We start from the raw sequence: 19,730 nt of genomic DNA, 5'->3' as shown, positions 1-19,730 counted from the left end.
CCTGTCATTGGCCAGAAACCTCATTTGTGAAATCAGTCAGCCTGCAGCGCGGGGCCTCCCTGCCAAAGAACTCCACCCTCACTCCACACCAGCAAGAAGAGGAAGCTGTCGTTCTGTCATTTTAATCTACCCGGCTGGGCTAGGTATCTTCATAGCGCTAAGAATATCTGCTCCAGTCTCTTATCTTCAATAATAAATATTTGATCGATTTAAAGAGTAGGTTTCAAGATAAGATACCTCTAAAGGAGGGGAGGGGAATCTAAATTCACCTAAGGAGTATGCAAGGGGTGACCTGCGGCCTCTGGAACACCACGCTGGGGTGTGGCCTTCCAGGTGTGTGTGTGGGGGGGCAGGTCTGCAGAGACACTTGCACTCGGCCTCGGGAGTGAGGGGGGCCCGGCAGACGGGGCGGACGGGAGGCACCTCGGGAGGGGAGGGCAACGTGGTGGTCGCGGGCTGCCCGATGGGGTGGGTCGGGGGGACCGACGGCCGCGCTCGCCAGGAGCCGGGCTGGAGAGCAAGCGGCTTTCAGGGGCCGGGGGTGTCTGGGCCCGGCGGGTCGAACGCCCAGGGCACTGCGCCCCGCAGACGCCGCTCCTGCAGGGAAAAACTCTGGGTGCGGATGCGGCTTGTCACCTCCTGGGTGCGCAGAGTGAGCCCGAAAATGTCCTCGTGGTAGCGTTGCTGATCCTGCGGGAAAAAGCGGGGCGCGTCGGAACCAAGACCGGATCTGAGATCCGCGCGGGAGTGGGCCCCGCCCTCGGAGCGCCCGGCCCCACCCCCCGGAGTGCCCGGCCCCGCCTCCGGAGCGCCAGGCCCCGCCCCCCGGAGTGCCCGCCCCGCCCCCCGGAGCGCCCGGCCCCGCCCCCCGGAGCGCCCGGCCCCGCCCCCGGAGCCCCTGGCCCCGCCCCTCGAGCGCCCGGTCCCGCCCCTCCGCACCCGCAGCACGCCGATGACGTCGCCGGCCTCCTCCAGCTCCATGTCGCCCTCTGTCGCCAGGATGCGCTGCACCGTCTGCAGGACGCTGGTTGCCATGGTGACATCGCCGCAGACAAACATGTGGCCTCGCTCGAGGCAGAGCACGCGGTGCACCTCGGCGGCCAGCTCGGCCCGCAGGACGTCCTGCACGTAGGTCTGGGGAGGGTCGGGCCCGGCCCGGGGCGTGAGTCCCGGCCGCCAGGTGCGGCCGGCGCGCGGGGTGGGCCGGGGGGCCGAGCCAGCGAGGGGCTTGGGTGCGGGTGCGCGAGGCCCGAAGGGGCGTCCAGCCCGCGGGCGCTGCTGCTGCTGAGCGCGCAGGCGGGTTCCCCAGCCCTGCGCGTGGCGGGGAGGGGGGTGGGGAGGGGGGTGCTGGAGCGCACAGCCGCCTCGCCCCAGCCCTGGCTTCAGGTTATTCCTGCGCCCTTCAGGGTCCCTCACCTTAGGGCTGTCGGGTTCCCGGGAGAAGGCGGTGAGGACTCGGCCAAACACCCCGCGCTGCTGGGCATCCTGCACTTCGTCGCGGTAGAGGTGGTCGAGCTGGGAGCATCGGCAGCCGAACACCAAGGTCATGGGGGCGGGCTGCAGCCCTGCAAGCAGCACCGTGGCTTGGGAGAGGCTCCCCCGCCAAGGGGCACGGCCCTAGGGACACCTCCCACTGGCTTCCCTGGCCCAGGCTGCCAGCTAGCTTTTCCGACAGAAGAGGACCACCCTCGCTTGTCTGGCCTCCAGGAGAGGGCAGAGGCCTCCACAGACACCTTGCCACACTCCTGATTTGCAGGAGCTCACAGGAGGTAGTGATTTCCCCGGGTGGAGACGCCCCTGTGCTAAAGTCGCCCCTTTGTGCCATGTAACACCACACTGGGGGAGTCTTATCCAGCCCTGCCCCAACCCACATCCTCCCACACCTGCAACCTGCTGTGCCATCACAACTCTCTTCTTTGGATCGATTGACTGCCCCAGGCACCCCGGGCCCAACCTGAGCACCCTACAGCGTCCTCCAGCCCTGAGGCCAGAGTCCAGTCCAGAGTCTACTGGCAGCGGTTATGTGTTCCGAGTCCCAGCCCCATTCCCTGCACACGTCCCTAATCCAGCCCAACGGCCACGCTGTGCCAGCCACCAGAAGCCTGACACACACTGTCCTCTCCCTCCCCCTTGCTCTGATAAACTCCTTTTCACCTTTGTGGTCGGTTCCTTACCCACTCTCCTGCCTGTTTCCTGCCTTCCAGTCCACACCCCTCCGGCCCTAGGGTGTGTGACTGCCTCTTGCCTTCCACTCACTCCCTGGCCCCGCCTCACCTTTGCTTTCAATGTCGTGCAGCCGCTCTTGCCAAAATCCCCGGAAGGGGGCGATGCCCGTGCCAGGCCCCACCAGGATGCAGGGCAAGCTGGGATCAAGTGGCAGCCGGAAGGAGGGAGCCCTAATGAGAGACTCCGTCAGTTCCCGCCTGCCTCCCTAGCTCCCCGCTCTTACCAGCAGCATGGGGGTTGAGCAAGGAGTCCACTCCCATTGGAAATGGGAGTTGTGCTCCCGCGCAGTGCTCCCCTGCCAGCGTCCAGTTCCCAGGAAGGGAAGGCGAGTGGAGTTGCAGGCGGCAGTGCCCCCACCCCGTGGGCTCTGGGAGTTGATTGGGTCAAAGGGAATATGGTTCAGACCTGAACCGAAGGATCTCTTGCTGTCTCGGTTGAGCAGACTTAGAAATAGGGGTAAGAGGACAGCCTTGGGTTCACAGGATTGTTGGGTGATTATTTTAGTCACCACCTTAACGTTGGCATTTGCTGGTATTCAGCCGATTGGTAGTTTGTCACTTAGCCTCCCAGCTGGGCTCGGGGCACTGGGCCTTGCTGGTGCCACTGGGAAATCTTAGTCTCACTGGAGTCTTTGGCTCCTGGCTGGTGGATGGGGCCAGACTTCTGAACCCAGCAAACGGAACGGGGGTGCTGAGACCCTTCCACTTTCTCTGAGCTCTCTGTCATGACTGTGGTAGCCAGCTAGTTCACTCTCAACTACCTGGGCACCTGCTCTTGAACAGGGTGCCACGCCTGCCAACCTCAGACTGGCCCCAAGGATGTGGGGAAGACACAGCGCAGCTTCTAGACACTGCCCCAAATTAGGGCAAGACCCAAAGCTTGCCAAAGTGCTGCAGTGGCCAAGGGAACGCCCTGTCCTTGACGTGTTAGGTCCTCCGTTCCCAATCACCGCCTCACCAAAACCGCCACCCTCTCCCTGTGCCCGCCGACTCCTCTTTGTCCCAGGCCACCCATGTGGCACTTCCTCCTGCTGGACAGTCTCTTGATGCCCCTTCTGCCTGCACCCCACTGCACACTTACCCCCTAATGAAGCAGGGCACAGCGTCTCCGGCCTTGAGTTGGCTCAGCCACGTGGAGCAGACTCCGTAGTGCAGGGGCCCGAGCCCGTCTAAGGGGTTGGGAAGGAGAGCGAGCCAGTGAGGCGGCCATCCTGGGGCCACTGTGTGGCCTGCCCCTGCCCCTCTGCAGCCTCACCCTGGGTCCTGTAGGCCAGCACGGCTACCGTGAGGTGGATCTCTCCCGGGTGGGCGCTGGGTGCTGAGCTGACCGAGTAGTACCGGGGCTGGAGCAAGGGCAGCTGGGTGAGGAGCAGGGGGGCAGGCAGTGCCACCGACGGGAACTGCTCCAGCACCTCCAGCAGCGTGGGGCAGCGGAACCATTTCCACTCCTCATAGCGACGGGGGTCCTGGAGGGGCAGGGTGCGGGGGTTGGAACCTCCTCGCCCGGCCTGCTGACCTCCATCTTGACCCTCGAGAGCTGCGCCTCCTTGGGGTTTCTCCCCTCAATCCAGAGCCCCTTCTGGGTGCAGGCCTCGAGCTTGATCTTCAAACTCCAGTTCACACTGGCCGGGGGATCCCGGGCCCCAGCTCCTCCTGCCTCACTAGGCCCACTCCCCGCCGCTGGCCCCCCACCTGGCTGAGGGCCTCGAGCTCCTGCTGTTCGCTGGCTTCCTCCGCCAGGGTGCTGAGCAGCCGCAGGAGCCGGGGGCTGGGCGGGGAGGTGATGTCCAGGAAGAAGGTGAGCGCCTGGCGCAGCGTGCACGGGGGCAGCCGGGGGTCCCGCACCCAGCCGGGGGGAGGGCCACCTAGGGCGGTGTGGGGGGAGCGCTGAGGAAAGGGCAATGTGGGGCGACACGGGGCTCACCGCACTGGAACTGTGGAGATGAGCCTGTCTGGGCAGGCCCCTGGGTGTTTGGGGGCTCCTCTGCCTCTCCCCACCCAATTCAGTTTAACCCCAGGTAAAAGGTAGGTACGCGCCAGCTCCAGACCCGTGTGCTACCAGGGGAACCTTTGGGGGGCCTCAGCGGGAGGGGACAGCCTTTGGGGTGGCATGGGAACAGGTTCTGAGAAAGGGGACCCGCTCTGCGGACCATCCAGCAACAAGGCCAGACTGGCAGGAGGTAGCGCGGCCGCGGAGCAGGCAGGACCCAGCCTGGACGGCAGGTGGCAGCCCTCTGCCAGGTCCTGACCCCCAGGGGCCCCTGGGTGCCCCAGGCCTCGGCCCTCACCGGGGCTGCCCTTCTCCAGCTGCTCCACGGCCACGGGCTCCCCGGGTGGCGGCGGGTCCTCCACGCGGCTCAGCAGCGCCTCCACCAGGCCGGGCCGGTTGGGCGGACAGATGCCGATGTGGTCCCCGGGCTGGTACAGGAGCCCTTCCTGGCCTCCCGTGTCCAGGCGCACCAGGATCGTGGCCCGGCTGGGGGAGAGGGGCGGTTACCAGGGGCAGCAGCCTGGGAGGGGCGGGGGTGCTGGGAGCCGGGGCGGGAGAGGGGCGGGGGGCGGGGTCTTCCTCACGTGGACTTGCTGCTCTGCAGGTTTCCCACGGCGAGCACGGAGGCCTGCAGCATCTTCCTCCTGTGCACGTGGGTCAGGCCTGGCGGGGGAGGGAGGAGACAGACCCAGCGGGGAGCTGTTGGCCCCCGGGTGTTGTCGCCAGCAGGGGCGGGGGGCCGGGGGAGGTCAGGCCCGAACCTGGCAGCAGCTGCAGGCCCTCGGCCTGGGTGCTCAGCCGGTACCTCTGGCGCTTCCAGCTCCGCTTGGGGCTGAAGATGTCCCGGGCAGCCGCCTTGGCGTCCTCGCCCACACAGAAGGTCTCGCAGGAGGCCTGGGGCGCGGGGCGCGGGGCGCGGGGCTGAGTGAGGACGGAGCCCGCCCGCCTCCAGCGGGCCCCGCGGCCCCTCACTGCCTTCTGGGCGCCCATCCGCGCGGCACGGGCAGGAGGAGAATGGATGCCCGGGAGCCGCAGCTCCCCTCGCACGCCTCTCGCACACCTCTGTCTCCCTGCGCGTCCCTGGCAGCACGGCGCTCGCACGCGGCACCGAGGGGCGCGGCCAGGCCTGCAGCCGGAGTTCCAGTTGGGCTCCCCCGCGCAGTTTATGTGCCTGTTCCCCATCTTTACACCCTGTCAGGCTCCAGTGAAGAGTGAGTGAGATACTTTATGAAAGCCCACAAGTGCTACTGAAGCCAGACGTGAATTTTGGGGGCCCCGGGGCGTCTCCGGCTGGCCTGTCTCTCCTGGAGGGCCCCCTGGGCGTGGGTGTCCTGGCTGTGTTTGCTCATGCACAAGCCCCGGCTGCTTGGCCAGCCCTCCCCCTGCCTCTTGAGTTGGGGCTCACTCACCATGGTACCCCTCCCGCCCCACATTGCCGTCCTGCTAATCTCGCCTTTGTGTGAAGTCTTCTATCTCTTCCTTCCTTCCTCGCCCCCTCCCTTCCTTCCTACCCCCACGCCACGGCTGCCAGCTGGGAGTCTTCCTGTGGGAAGCGCTCTGTGGCCTGTTACCCTCGCCCTCACCTAGTCCTGCCCCAGGACCTCCTGCGCGCCCCCCACTTGCCTTTATCTGGAGTCTTTCCCCTTGTTTTCCATTCTCCCTCCTCCCTGCCTGGGCCTCTGGCCCTCCATTGAGCCCCCCAGTGCGCCCCCCAGTGCGCCCTCCAGCTGGGCCAGGTGAAGAAAGAAGAGGGTGCCCTGGCGCAGCCTGGTGTGGGGAGAGTAGGGGAAAGGGGTGTGGGGGGTGTGGGGAGGAGGAGCCGGCTTGGCTGCAGGCATAAGAGACGGGCAGAGCAGCCTCTCAGGAAGCTCAGGCTCAGCAGTCACAGCGTCGCCCCACCCTGCATTCACCTCCCCGACACCCCGGGTCCAGGCACAATCCCCAGGCCCACTGGCTCTGACTCCCTGCGGTTTCTCTGCTGCTCTCAGCTTCAGCCATTGCCTCCGTGTGACCCTCTCTCCATCCTTCCTTTCTCCCCCCGCCCCACCTTCCCTGCGCCCTGCCCCTCCGTGCCCACTCGAGGGGCTCAGCCTGTGTCCACAGAGGGTCCCATCAGTAGGGCCTGGTCTGTCTGCCTCTGCCTGCGCCCGGCTGGCCACCACTCAGGACCAGCCAGAAGGCTGGCTGCGCAGGGGCAAAGCAAGGGTGGGTTTCAGAAGAAACGGAGGGAGCAGAGACCGCAACAAGAGCGGGACAGCGGGGAGGCCCCTGCCTCAGTCTTGCAGGTCTGAGGTCCAGGAGGGATGAGGCAGAATGGAGGGGTGCCTGGGTCAGGCCAGGCAGGGCAGGAGCAGGGGCTCACCTGGAAGGCGGCCTGGGCCCAGCCCCGGAAGGCCTCTTCCTGGCCACACAGCTCGTCCCCCTGGCCCAGCTGCAGGAGCCGCTCCCCGCCCAGCTCTTCCAGCCGGGTGTCCACCGCACGTGCAAAGGCGCAGAAGTGGGGGTATGCCCGGGAGCCCAGCCCGAACACACAGAACCTGGGGTTCAGGGAGCGGTCGGTGAAGCCCGCCCTGTCCAGCCCTGGGTGCCCAGGCCTCCTGCCCGCCCTGCAGCCTCCCCCAGTGGAGGCCCAGACCTGAGGGTGCCCAGGGCACCAGCGCTGTCCGTGTTACTGGACTCCTTTCTCTTCCGCCGCCACGAGGACACCAGCTGGTCCGAGCAGGAGACGCTGTTGAAGCGGATCTTGTAGCTCCTGGCCAGAAAGGGACACAGACCGGTGTCAGGGGAGCCGAGATGCCCGTGGGGTGGCTTCAGGGACGCCTGAGGCAGGAAGGGCCTGCCCCTGGGCTCGATCTCCCTCTCCAGAGCAGGCTGGGGGGAGAGGAGGGGACCCCGCCCCTCTTGGAGACCTCCAGACTGCCCCTCCTCCTGGGACTGCAGGGGAGCGGGGGACAGGGGAGGGCGGCCCAGGCAGCTCCAGACCCCTTCCTGTTTCTCCAGAAGCCTCGCCGCCCCCGCCCCCATCTCCCCTATGCCCCCCACTCACCTGTGCTGCTCGGGCCTGGGGGAGCTGTAGGGCCCCGACATCTCCATCAGGGCAGCAGCGAAGCCCTGGCGGGAGCGAGGGGTCAGGTTAGCTCTGCAGCGTCTCCGGCACAAGCGTGGGCTGCAGGCGCCGGCCCCCCGGGGTATTATTTGCGACTTTTAATTTCTTTCGAAACTTCCAAAGGCCGCCCGGGCACCTCCCCCCATGTGTGCGTCTGTTCGCTTGGTGCCATTAAAAATCATCCTGCTGCTCCGCACAGCCAGTGCGCCCCGAGCTCTCGGCTTTGGGAGACGCAGTGGAAGTGGGGAGAGTGTCAAAGAGAAAACGGGCCTTCTCTTCCCGCCCGGCGCCCCCGCCCCCAGTATGTGCCCCAGCATCGGGGCTCCCCGCCCGTTCTGTGGGGCTCACACGGACCTGTGCTTACAGCTCCTCTGACACGTACATGCGGGAGCGCACCCTGCGGGCGGCTCCTCTTCAGCCCCCCAGAGCAGCACCCGGGCTCTGCCTCCCTGCGCGGACGCCTGGGCTGTGCGAACAGCACCTGCTGGACACGGGCGCCCGGCGAGCGCGGCTCCGTAGGGCGCTCCCTAGACATGCAATTGCCGACCCCCAGGATTCAAACCTGATCAGGCAAACCTCTCCCTCCCCGGCCCACCTGGCCGCCACCGAGTCATAACAAAGTCCAGCCTGGGGCGCGCGCCCCGCCCGCTGCGCACGGACAGTGTCCCGAGGGCGGAGCCGTGTCACGCGCGGCTGTGAAAACCACGTTGACCCACATGCAGCCCCCCGGACTCGGGGAGAACCAACTCGCCAGGCCCCCAGTCCTCAGCGCGAGCCAGGCTGCGCGTGGCTCGGCAGTCGCGGGCGTCGTCTGGACGGCCGGCCTTACTTTTCAGACAGTGCAGAGAAGCACACGTCACCTGCGGCCTGACGCATTTTCACAGCTCGACCTACCCGGGTCAGTGGCATCCATCCAGATGCACCCCCAGTATCCTGGCAGTCAGCTTCGCGCCCCCTCTGGGTCAACACTGCCTGCCTCCTTCCCGGGGTGACGGATCACCCCACAGATGGGTTCTCCCCGTTTCTGAGCTTTATAGGAAGTGACCCCTAAGGCCTGATTCTCCCGTCTGGCTTCCTTCATGCCACGTTCCCTCTTGACTCATCTGCGCTGCTGAGTGGTGACGCCTCCCCCCCTCGCTGCTGCACCGTGTTCGAATGTACCCGTTTATCCAGTCCACGTTGATAGTCATTTGAATTGTTTCCAGCGTGGGGGGCTTATGAACAGGCTGCTATAAATATTCTGGCTTGTGTTTTAGCGAAGAGAGCCGCTTCCCATGGGCCGTACCTGGGCGTGCTCCCCTGGGGACCCGAGGGGAGCTGTGCTCCGCTGCCAGGCTGGGGCCGCGGTGCTGGGGAGCGTTTGTTACGGTTAAGCATACATCCACCCAGTGACCAGCGCTGTCACCCCTCGGTGTTTATCCAAGAGAAATGAAAACATCAGCCCACGAGGCCTTGCACAAGAATGTTCATAACAGCTTTATTCATCATCGCTCAAAACTGGAAACAGCCCAAGTGTCTGTCAACAGGAGGGGAAACAGCGTGTGTTCACCCGGGGAGCTCGCGCACCGCTGCCGCGGGGGAGCCCCAACACAGAAGCCCTAACACTGGACACCCCCACTTCCGCGCCTTTCTAGAGCAGGCGGCACCGACCCACGGCCACAGAAGTCAGAACTGGGGTGGCTTCCCGTGGGGGCAGGGCGGGGGGCTTCCCAGGGTGATGGAATGATCTGTGTCTTGGTAGGACTCGTGGGTCACGTGGTGTAATGACGCCTGACGCTGCCCAAGCCAAAGCGAGTGCTTCTGCTTTTCTTTAAAAGGCAGGCCAGGGGCAGGCTGGGCCGGACAGCGGGGGGCGGGGGGAGGAGGCTTCTAACAGCACCCCGGCCCCCGCCGGCACCAGAGGAGGCCCTCGGGCTCACAGGGCATTTATTGCCCAGAGCCTGGAGCCGAGAAGGCCTGGGCAGCGAGCCTAGCGAGGGCCGGCCAGGGCGGAGCGGCCGGGGAGACGCCGGTTAAGGATAGAGAACGTAAGTGCGCGGCGCTGATGTTTTTGGTTCTAAAGATTTCAGAAAGCCGAGTTGCCCGGCCCCGGTGCCTTCCGGACAGCGCTCCTCTCTTGTCAAGAAGCAGCAGAAATACTGCGGAGCAGAGGACACCCCGTCCTCCTCCTCTGTCAGCGCCCCAGAGCCAGCTAGCCCGGCCGGCCCGCGGGGAGCAGCCGCCGCGGCCCTGCGCTGGTTATGCGGGCGCCTTGGGGACACAGGCTGTGTGGGGGGGTGCGGCTAGGGCAGGCTCAAGGTCCTCATGGAATGACCATGCTTGGCTCTTGGGGAGCCAGAAGAGCTGGGATTGTCACCCCATGTTTGAGTCTCCCCTTGGCCCCAGTGGCCCCTTACCCAGCAGGCTCACCTCTCCATTCTCTGGGGGATCTCCATTTCCAAACGTGCTGGTCACCACCAGCACCAGCGTCTCGTGCTCGAGGGACACCACGTCGTACTCATCCATGCACAGGACCTGTCGGGGGACGAGCCTCGTCATCGTTGGACTGGCCCTCACTGCCCGCGGGCCCTGACTGGCCCTCTGGATCCCCGTGGGTCTCGGGGCTCCTCATGGGCCCTGACTGGTGCTTTCTTGTCCTCCCGGGCCCCTCTGAAGGCCCAGGTGAACCGCCCCCCCACCTTCCAGACCCTGCCGCTCTGGGCTCAGCCCTACCCGGGGGTCGAAGGCCTTCCGGAAGAGCCTCCCCAGCTGCTGGGCGTAGCTCTGGGCGCGGCCCGTCTCCGAGCCGTACAGGATGGTCGCCTTCACGCGCTTCGCCATCACGGTGCCCATGAGCGAGGCGGAGATCTTCACAGCACTGCAGGCGAGCGAGCGGTCAGGGGGGCCTGAGTGGTGCGGGGAGGGGCAGGGCAGCCCTCCTGGGGCACCTACTTGGCCACTTCTTTAAAGGTCTTCTTCCTGGTGATGCCAGCGCCCTTGGCTGCGCTCCCCTTCCAGGGGTCTGGCTGCAGGGGGGTGGCGGGGGGGTGGGGGAAGTAAAGAAAACCAAAGGTTGGCTGCCTGGAGCCGCTTCCTCAGAGCCGGCCCCAGTGGGCAAGAGCCAGCAGGGTGGGCACCTGGTAGCGGAAGGCAGGGGAGAGGACGTAGTTGACCATCTCCTGGTGGAAGACAGGGGTGAGGCTGCCTGAGATGGGGGGCACTATCCAGGCCCAGTCGGCAGGGCAGCCCCCCCTGGCCTTCTGCTCGTTCTCCAGGTGCTTCATGAAGGAGGCCGTGGCGGCGTGGTGGTCCACAATTGTCACTTTGGCCAGCTGGGGGGAGGGGGGAGGGACTTAGACTCCACCACTGTCACCCGAACCCTGGTGTGCGAGTCACCCCTAAGCTAACACACAATGTCACCCGTAACTGCAGCCTGCACGGTCGTCCCCCAAGTCCAGCTGCCCCCGCTTCCAGTGTCTGTGTGCTCACCAACCAAGAGATCCCAGACTCTGACACCCCCAGAGGTGCCCAGCAGGCCCTGGTTTCCTCACACTGCACGTCCTCGATGCTGGAACTAGAGCATCGGAACCCAGTGGGTCCCGCAAACAAAACAGCCGGCGTGTCCCGGGACCAGAATTACTAAGTACAAATCGGCCGGCTCCCCACGCTGCAGGCCGCGATGGCAGGAGCCCCTCTGGAACTGCAGGCCGGCGGGCCCCGACACCTCGCCGACAGGACTCTGCCTCTCCTGCCCGTTTCCAGGTCCGCTCGCCCCTCCGGCCCCGGCCCACCCCCCTGGCCAGCCTGGGCCGGGCACCTGGTAACTGTGCAGCACAGCCAAGTTGATTTCCACCGCTGCCTTGTCTTTCCACAGGGACGAGGTGGTCCGGGTGTCCAGGTCCATGCAGACGGCCACGTCCTGGAGCAGGGGCGCACGCGTTGGAACGGGCAGCACGGGCAGTGGCTGCAGCCTCCGGCTCACACTCATGAGTGGGAGGGCTGGGGTGTGGGCGGTGGCCCCCAGGTTCCCCCGGCAATGGCACCACGGAAGAGAGAGGACCTGGGCCTGTCGCTTCTCAGCCCTGGGCCTCATTTCTCCTCTAAAATAACGTTCCATATCGCTTGGGCCAAAGTCTGCTTTGAGAATGCGATGGAAGCTATAGCGCTACTGAGCCTGTCCTAGGCAAAGACGTGTCCCCACGTGGGCCTGCACCCCATCCCCATGCACCTGCCTGGGCGGCTGCAGGGCCCAACTCCAAGTCCTGGCTTAGCAGCACCCGGCGTGGCCCAGATAGGCGCGTGTGGACTTTCTGTGGCTCTGTCTGCGAGTGAAAGGCCCGGTCCCGAGGGCGCGGGCCGCAGCTCCCCCCTGCCCCCCACGGGCGCACCTCCAGGATGTTGTAGCGGTGCGGGTCACACAGGTTCCGCGTGCCGATCTCGGTGCTCATGTACCAGCCGCTGAAAGGGGCCGCGGGGAACTCCAGGCCCCCGATTTCCAGCAGCATGTTGGACACGGCGGGGAGCGCGTACCAGCGCAGGCCCAGGGCAGCAAACCACTCCAGCCTGGGGGTGGGGCGCGGGATCAGGCCCCTGTGGAGGCCGGCCAGCCCTCCCCCAGTACAGGACCCTCCAAGGGCCCTGGCCCTGCCGTGCTCACGTGGGGTGCTCCAGGGGCACCTCGAGGACCAGCTCGGGGGGCAGAGCGAACAGTTCCGGGGGCTCATCGGGGGCCTGGAGCAGCAGAGGCAGCACGTCGAAGCGGCCGTTTCCTGGGGTCCAGCCGTGCTGCACGCAGAGCTGCGAGCGGGCAGGGGTCTGAGCCCCGCGTCTTTGGGCCTGGTCCCAGACCCCTGGCCTTGGTGTCCCCCACCCTTCATCTCAGAGAAGCCACCTGGGCTGGCTCACAGTGCCCAGCCCCAGGCCCTTTCCTTGGCCTCCCTCCTCCATCTCACCCAGGGGCCCCACCGACCCCTCCACTGACCCCGCCCTCATCCCAGAACCCTTCTGGCTAGAGTCCACCCGCTCTGCCTCTTGGTGCCCACCTCAGTGATCTCCACGTTGGCAGGGTCTCCCTGCACAGAGCCGTCCTGCTGCCTGTACCCCGCATAGCGGACCAGTTGGCTGTTCCAGATTCGGAAGTCTCCCCGGCCGGGAGCGCGCTGGGGGAACACTGTGATGGCCGAGCTGGCACGGGACAGAGCTGGTCAGAGCCCAGGCTCTCGGGGCCGGGCTGAGGCGGCCTGGCGGGGCGGGGCACTCACCGGAGGTTGCCCCGGTTGGTGGCGTACTTGACGTGGTTGCAGATGTAGGTGAACATCTCCTGTGCAGAGCTGCAGTCCCGGGCATCGAACACCTGACCAGCCAAGGCGGGGGCAGGAGGGGGCAGGGGTGTGAGTGCCAGCCCTCTGAGAAGCTGAGGAGGCTGTGGTGTCCTTGCTGTGAGCTGGGTGTTCTCCTTGGGGATCCTCTCTGACCATTCACACCCTTTTCTGCCCTGCACCCCATGCACCCAGCATGGCCTGGTCTGCTCCTTATCTCCTTCTGGGGGCACATGTCTCCCCATTCCTATAGAAGCGGCTCAGTACCTGGTTCAGAGGGAGGGCCCATCACCAACAGGTGGGGCGGCCACCTAAGGTGTAGGTAGTGAGTCCCCTGTTACCCACAGCGCTCAAGCAAAGGCTGGCACCGCCGCCAGTCACCCAGCTCGCTCTGGGAGCACAGGGGTGATGGGAAGGGGGTGGCGGCACTGGGGAGACCTTGGAGACTCTGCCCCCAGACATTGTGAGGCCAGGAGCGGCCCTCTTGAGTGGCTGGAAGGAGCCCCAGCAGGAGATGGGGAGGAGGAGACGGAGCAGGGGAGGTCAAGGGGTGAAATAGCCTGGAGTGGAGTCAAATTCAAGCCAGAGTTTTGAAGGGCTCAAGGGTTAGGGGGGTTCGACAGGGTGGCTCTTAGTTTACTTCATGTCTCCTTGGGGTTCTGTTGAGCTTGTGGCTCTATTCCAAGTCCTCCGGTGCCAGTTACACGAAGGAGGGCAAGGTCACAGATCAAGGTCCCCTGTAGGTCATTCTCCAGGCCACAGACCGGCCCAGAACCCTGAGTCATGGGGGTGGGGTGTGAGGAGGGCGTGGGCGGGGGGGGGGCAGGAGGGAGCGGTGTGTTTGGGGTGAGGGGCCGGGCAGGGCGTGTGAGGCCCACTCCTTGCACGCTGGCAGAAGCCAGGGCCTTTTCCAGAAGGTGGCTCCTGTTGCCCTGACAGTAACACCCAGAGAATCACTGCGGCAGTAGTACTCCCCCCCCAGGCGACGCTAGGGGGCTTATCTCCCTAGCACCCCTCTCTAGGGGAAAGGGTAAGTGTCTCCTGCTGCTCGGGGTGCCCTGGGAAGCTTCAGGAACCCCCACCCCTCCTGGCCGTTCTCCTGCTCTCTCCCGCACACCTGCAGCTTCCCCCACTGGATGCGGCCCACGCAGCGCGGGGCATTGCGCCAGGCCTGCTTGGCCCCGAACACCAGCTCGCTCTCCCGGAGCTGGTAGGTGCCTGTGGCCGCCACCTCGGCCTCCACCTCCTGCAGCCGCTGCTCGTGGGCCTGGGAGCCGCTCCTAGGGAGGAGAGGGGATCGCGGGAAGTGGGGGGGAGACCCCCAGGCCAGGTGTGAGAGTTGGGGGCTGGCTGCAGCTGCTAAGCTGGGACTCTGCATTTGTCAGGAAGGGGGTGGGTGATTGAGGAGGTGCAGAGCAGGTGTCCCGGCCTGAGCAGGACAAGGACCTGGGTCTGAAGACGGGTGGGCATGGGGCCTGCGGGTCTCGGGGGGCTCACCTCTTGATGGAGCTGTAATACTGGGTGATGAAGTCCCTGGCTTGGCTCAGCAGCTGCTCCGTTGGTGGAGGATCCTGGGAGGGCCGGCTCTGCGGTTTCCGAGGAAATACCAGGGATCCCAGGCAGCGTTTTGGGGTGCAGGGCCCATCCTGTGTCAAGGTTGGGGTGGTGGTGAAAGCAAGGTCGCGAAGGTGGTGACCCCGTCAGGTGCAGGGCCCGGTAGCTGAGCGTGGGCGAGGCTGGGGAGGTGTGTGTTGAGGGCTGGGACTGAGGCTGGAAATTGGGGTGAGGCTGGGCTGAACTTGGGGCAAGGATTGGAGGCTGGGTCACCAAAGTTCCCTTAGCAGTTCTGCTTCCTCCCAGTCTCCCCTCTTTTTGGAGGCGGGGGGCCAGCTCAGGGAATGACGTGCAGCCATCCTGGCCCAGGCCCTCCTGGGAAGGGAGACTCTGGGCCTTACCTGCTGGGATTGAGCGCTCAGGGTGTCGTAGGTGATGCTGCCCACTTCCCAGTTCTTCACGCGGGGGAACCTGGGCCCCTCCGGGGGGCGGGTGAGCGGGGGGCTGTTGGAAGCCAAGAGGGAGCACTGTATTTCCTCTGGGCGGGCGCCGTGACCGGAGGGCCGAGGTCCCCAGCTGTCCCTTCCAGCCCTGGCCAGTGGCTCCAGCCCCAGCCTCCCGCTGCTCAACTAGACTCGGGCTGTGCAGACGCTGGCCGGAGCCCCTGGCCCCAGGCGTGCCCACCCCCCACCCGCCGCCTCTGGACATGGTGTCCGACCCCTAAACTGCAAGGAGCCCCATGAGGGTGAGGGTGTGGAGTGGCGCCCCAGCAGGGAGCCCTCTGCCCAGATTTCCCGCCCTGCTCAAGCGCACACCCTCCTGACAGCCGCCATCGTGCGAAGGGAAGCCTCAGAAGCCTTATCGCTTCCTCCCAGAGCCGCCGGCCGCGCTGGAGGAAGGGAGGGACGCGGCCTCAGAGCGCCTGTGAGGCCGCCGGGCCTGGACCTCTCCCTGGGGCTGCCCACGGTCCCAGCCTCCCCGCCTGGGCTGGCCCGCCACTGGCATCCGCGACCTCTGTCCCCGGGAGGCCACTTCGGGGGGCTGCGGCTGCTGGGTCCGTGTTGGGGTGTGGGTTACCAGGGGGAGGCCTGCGCAGTGCAGAAAGGGCCTGGCTGCTGGGCCTTCTCAGCCTCCTGCCAAGAACCTGAGTCTCTGGCCCAACTCTCCCTCTTCGGGAGACCGTCTTCTCACCCCTGGACCTACCCTCCCCAGCTCTGTCGTTCTGTTAAATAATCGTGGCTTTGGTTGAAGATTCCGGGAGCTGGAAACTTAGAGCAGCCCCCTGCAGCAAGCACGAGAGCGTGTTCTAGAAGCAGAGCTCGGAAGGTGGAGTAACTTGTGCAAAGTTAAACGGCACTCGGTGGCCGCGCAGCATCCCAGCCTGGCAGGTGGGCACCTCACCCGACTTCCACCTGTTGCCCACTGGTGCCCATCCTGGTTCCCCCTGGGCCTCCCTCACCATCAGCCTTGTCCGTAGTCATCACCCCTCTGCACTGGCAGCCAGGCAGCCTTCCCAGCACCTACCCCTATGCCCCCTGCCCCTTGGCCCCCCAGCTACCCCTCACCTGTAATCTGGCATGGGGGGTGGCGCTGGGGCAGGCGCCCGGCTGGGCTCCGAGGTCGGGGAGGCTGGGCCCTGCTTGCTGCACAGCCCCAGGCCCAGCCCCAGCCCCAGGCCGCAGGGGGGCCCAGGCTCCTGGCCCACGCTCTTCAAGTTGCCCATGCCGGCCAACTCAACTCTGCCTGGCCCTCCAGCACGGCCTGGCCTTTCCTTAGGAAGGGGAGGGGGCAGTGGGAGGGGGCTCTCGGCGCCCTCGCCCCGCCCCGTCGCACACACAATGGGACAGGAACAAGGCCGCTGGGAGGCTCTAAAGCCTCGGCTCCATGCCCACTGGCCCGAGGGTGGGGGGCCGGACGCCTGGGTTCCGCTGGAGGACTGGGGCTGATAAGTGGGAACCCAGGTGTCTGGTGGAGCCCTGGGACTGGAGTGCAGGAGCTGGGCACAGGCGGCAGGAAGGGGGATGGCCAGGGGCCCTGACCAGAGCGGGAGGCTGCACCTCACCTAGCCCGCCCGTCCTGAGGGCCCTGGCGGACAGTGAGAGGCAGGGGTGAGGCCCGGACCCCAGTGACGGGGGGCGGTCTAGGCATTCTCCTTCGCCGCCTCCCCCCATGTGCGTGCTCCTGGCCCCTGCCTTCAAACCCTTTTGGAGTCTTGGGGATACAGGCCCAGCCAGGCGCAGTGACCCTTTGTCCTTAGGTCTGGCATTAGGGTACCCCTTCCCCTCCCAGTCCCAATTTCCTGGAACCCCCGCCCCCATGACTCAAGTGGGGGACACAAAAGAGCAGGAAGCTGCCATCCTGGGCCTCCGCCCCCACCCTGTCAGCCAGTGACGCACGCTTCCCTGGGGGAGGCCGGTCAGCGCACAGACCCGGTGTCAGGCGGGCAGCACGGCCCACTGGGCGCTCTGGGCGTCCTAGCAGGGGCACGGGGCTGGGGAAACTACAACTCCCAGAATGCCGGTGGCGCACATCAGCTCTCTCCAGGCACCGCAGGCGGGAGTGCCTGCTGGGGTTTGTAGTTCCCAGCCCTCTGGGGGGGGGTGAGGAAAGGCCTGGAGTCGGGCATCTGGGACTAGAGGGCCAGACCTCACAGATTTGAGGCTGCAGAGACTAAGACAAACTTCGAGAAAGAAGCGGACGTGGAGAGGCGGAAGGGCAGCGGCTGGGAGAGGCAGACAAACAAACACGGAGATTTGTGTTGGCCGGACTCCCTTGCAAAGCCGTGGAGAAGGTTGGGGTGGGCCTGGGTTGGGGGCGGGCAGGCGGGTCTGAGGAAGGAACAGGCTGTGCTGGGAGCTCTGCGTCAGGCTGTGGAGGCAGTGGGGGGGCAGGAGCCCGAGTGCCCGGCCACCTGGGGAGCTTTGCGTCCTCCCTCAACAAAGGGCAGGTGGGGGGGGGGCTCAGGCCAGAGAGGCCGCAGGTGGGATCTAGGCTCAGACATTCTCACCCACAATGGCGGGGCGCACAGACCCCATTTCTGGTTCCATTCAGTTGCCATCTGATAGCACATGGCCAAGAATAATTCCTGTTCCAGATTGCGGGGCGTGGAGCTGGGGGCAGGCCTCCTCGGGCAGGCGACCATAGACACCCGATGCCAAGCCCCCTCCCCCCGCTGGTTGGCACCTCTTCCCAGAGCCCCGCCCTGTGGCCTCCTCACCCCAGGCTGCCCCCAGCCCCTCTGCAGTCCACACTGCTGCCAGAGTCATCTCAGAAGCGGGGCTTACCTCATGCTTTGGCTTACCCTGAAACCTTCACCCAAGGCCAAGGCCACTCTGGCATGCTGGCCCGGCCCTCGATTTCCCAAATGTGCGGCTCACACCCTGGGTTCTAGGCCAGCGGGCTTCCTCACGGATTCCCTCACACCCCTGCATTTTCCTGCTTCTGGGCTGAGGCCGCCCGGGCTGCCTCTCCTTTGCCTTCTGGTTGGAGAAAATCGTTTGTTCCCTTCCTCCCGGGCCAACCGTGGCCGCTCTGGAGGGTCCTGCTGGCCTCCTCGCTTCAGGCATGTGCGGGCAGCAGCCAGAGCCCCGGAGCCGGCCCAGCCGTCAGTCCAAGGCCACGTGCTCCCGGAGCTGCAGGGCCTGTGCTGTAGGCGTGCGGCTCACCGCTCCTGTCCAGCCTGTCTCTCCACAGCGTCTTTCTGTGGTGTGCTCACAGGCCTGGTGAGATCTTGAGGTTCACTGTGGCCTGAGACTTTCTTCCCTCCTCCTGTCATCAGTGTCAGACCTGCTGACAACTGAGAAGCCTCAGTTCCAGAGACTTCTGCCTCCTGCCCGCCTGCAGGCACTGCTCTGTCAGTCTCTCTGCTTCTCATTCCTGCTTGGTGTGCTCCTCGGAACCCAGCCCCACACCGTCCGTGCCCTTGCAGCATCCTCTAGGCCACTCTGTGTCACCTGCTATCAGGCCCGGGACTCCTCTCCTCTGGTGGCCCCGGGTAGTCCTGGGGCTCTGGCTTCCCACCTGTGATTTCTCTCCCCAGTCAACTTGTGCCCTGGCAGAGCCCAGGCTGGCTCTGCTCCTCTGGGTGCTGCCAGGCCTGGGTCCCCTGTGCATATGGGGTGACTCAATGGCTTGTTTAGCTGCAAAGGCCCCCTGGGGGCCCGAAGCTGTGTCCAGGAGTGTGGAGAGCCATGGAGAGCGGACTCCGAGAAGGGAGTCAGCTGAGATCAGATGGGCCTGGTGGGCAAAAGCAAGGGGTCGAGGGTGAAAGGTGGTGGGTGCAAGAGCAGACATTCTTCAGGCACAAGGGTGGTTGTGTCCCAAGTAGTTTGGCCACTCCGATGGTGAGGGTGGGGGTACAGGGAGAAAGAGGGGCAGGCAGATCCGAATGGGCGTCTGATCTGGCAGGGGAGCCCGGCAAGGCTAGGCAGAGGAGAGGCAGTCCATAGAGGCCGGGCTGGAGGTAGACACTTTCCTTCTCCCTCTGCCTGGGATAGGCCAGCTTCACCCCGTGTGTCTCGGCACAGCCCAGGGACTGTCCATCCCAGCCCCTGGCAATCCTGCCAGGTTTAGACTCCCCTGTGCCTGGACAGGAGTCTCTTGCTCCCCCAGGACTCTGCCCAGTCCTGGTCTCTCTGCCTCCCTCTTGCCGGCTGCCCCTGGGACAGAGCACACCTGTGCGTCTTAGTGGCTGGCTGCTCTGGTCACAGACTGCAATTTCAAGAATGATTTCTGGGCCTCACCGAAATTTCAAGACCTGCAGTATTGAAAATCCATCCATAGGAAATCATTTTAATTTTATTTATTTATTTATTTTTAAAACCCACAATCTTTTTTTTTTTTTTAAAGATTTATTTATTTATTCATACAAGCACTGGGTACAGTCAGAAGCGCGGGAGGGTGAGAGAATTCACCAGAGCCAGAGCGGGGAGCAGAGCAGGCAGAAGGACCGAAGGACACTGCTGAGGGGAGCAGCGGGCGGCAGGAGAGGTCTGCCCGCCATGTGGGACCCTCCTCCGGTGGCCGGGGAGCAGCCTGGGATCAAACCGGCGCCGCAGAGGCCGCGGGCAGCTTCACAGCCCAGTGCTCAATCGCCCCGGGGAGGCCCCATTTTAATTTTAAATTGTGAGAGTACAAGCTGGAAGGGGCTTTGGAGATCCTCTGGGGTCGCAGGCTCCGGGCCCCTGAGAAAGGCTGTTTTCCGCCGTGGGGGAGGCCAGGCTGCGTGCCAGCCTCAGTGGCTCTGAGGCTCTGGCGAGCAAGGGTGCTGTCCCGGGCTCCGCCTGCTCCCTCAGAAGGTGGTAAGCCTGGCTCCTGCCTTCCCTCTCGGAGCAGACTGTGCCAGGCCTGGGGTGGGATGCCCTGACCGTGGTGGTGGGAGGGAAGCACCGGGCCCCTGGGTGTGGGATTGCTGGGGGTGGGGGCACTCCACGGTGGCTGGTGACTGAGCGGAAGGCCCTGACTCTTTATAGTCCAACCCGGGGTTGTTCGGTGTGAGCTGGAAGTGCCCCACCCTCCCCACTATGAGCAGCTTCCTTCCTGCCCGCTGGCAAGGCCTG

The 19,730-nt window shown here is 65.3% G+C and overlaps 1 protein-coding gene across 2 annotated transcripts; it reads right to left on the bottom strand.

The window, feature by feature from the left end:
* Nucleotides 1–334: 334 nt before the first annotated feature.
* On the bottom strand, nt 335–16,443 carry NOS3 (nitric oxide synthase 3). Of its 2 annotated transcripts, XM_084229969.1 has the most exons (26): nt 15,738–16,443; nt 14,574–14,676; nt 14,116–14,264; nt 13,736–13,898; nt 12,562–12,653; nt 12,343–12,484; nt 11,958–12,097; nt 11,689–11,863; nt 11,118–11,219; nt 10,438–10,632; nt 10,253–10,326; nt 10,034–10,178; nt 9,731–9,835; nt 7,262–7,326; nt 6,851–6,967; nt 6,578–6,752; nt 4,977–5,109; nt 4,800–4,878; nt 4,514–4,701; nt 3,918–4,090; nt 3,481–3,691; nt 3,307–3,394; nt 2,275–2,396; nt 1,417–1,565; nt 940–1,134; nt 335–690 (listed from the first exon to the last, which is right to left on the bottom strand). In XM_084229969.1, the coding sequence occupies exons 1-26, from the start codon at nt 15,893–15,895 to the stop codon at nt 529–531; spliced, it is 3,600 nt and encodes a 1,199-aa protein (XP_084086095.1). In that variant the 5' UTR covers nt 15,896–16,443; the 3' UTR covers nt 335–528. The 2 variants fall into 2 exon arrangements, with proteins under 2 accessions (XP_084086095.1, XP_084086094.1); XM_084229968.1 differs by having other exon boundaries at nt 940–1,565.
* Nucleotides 16,444–19,730: the final 3,287 nt, after the last annotated feature.

The sequence above is a fragment of the Talpa europaea genome (assembly GCF_964194135.1).
Source record: "Talpa europaea genome assembly, chromosome: 3".
In the NCBI taxonomy this organism is placed as follows: Eukaryota; Metazoa; Chordata; class Mammalia; order Eulipotyphla; family Talpidae; genus Talpa; species Talpa europaea.
Note: the sequence above shows the minus strand (reverse complement) of the source record. Positions and strands in the feature narration are given on the sequence as shown.

Bases quoted from the DNA above. Each gene is read 5' to 3' on its own strand.
- NOS3 (XM_084229968.1), bottom strand. From the start codon at position 15,895: ATGGGCAACTTGAAGAGCGTGGGCCAGGAGCCTGGGCCCCCCTGCGGC. The intron at 12,654-13,735 runs GTGTGCGGGAGA...TTGGCTGGTCAG, and splicing joins TCCAGTGGGGGAAGCTGCAG to GTGTTCGATGCCCGGGACTG. The intron at 3,692-3,917 runs GTGGGGGGCCAG...CTGCCCCTCCAG, and splicing joins AGCTCGAGGCCCTCAGCCAG to GACCCCCGTCGCTATGAGGA.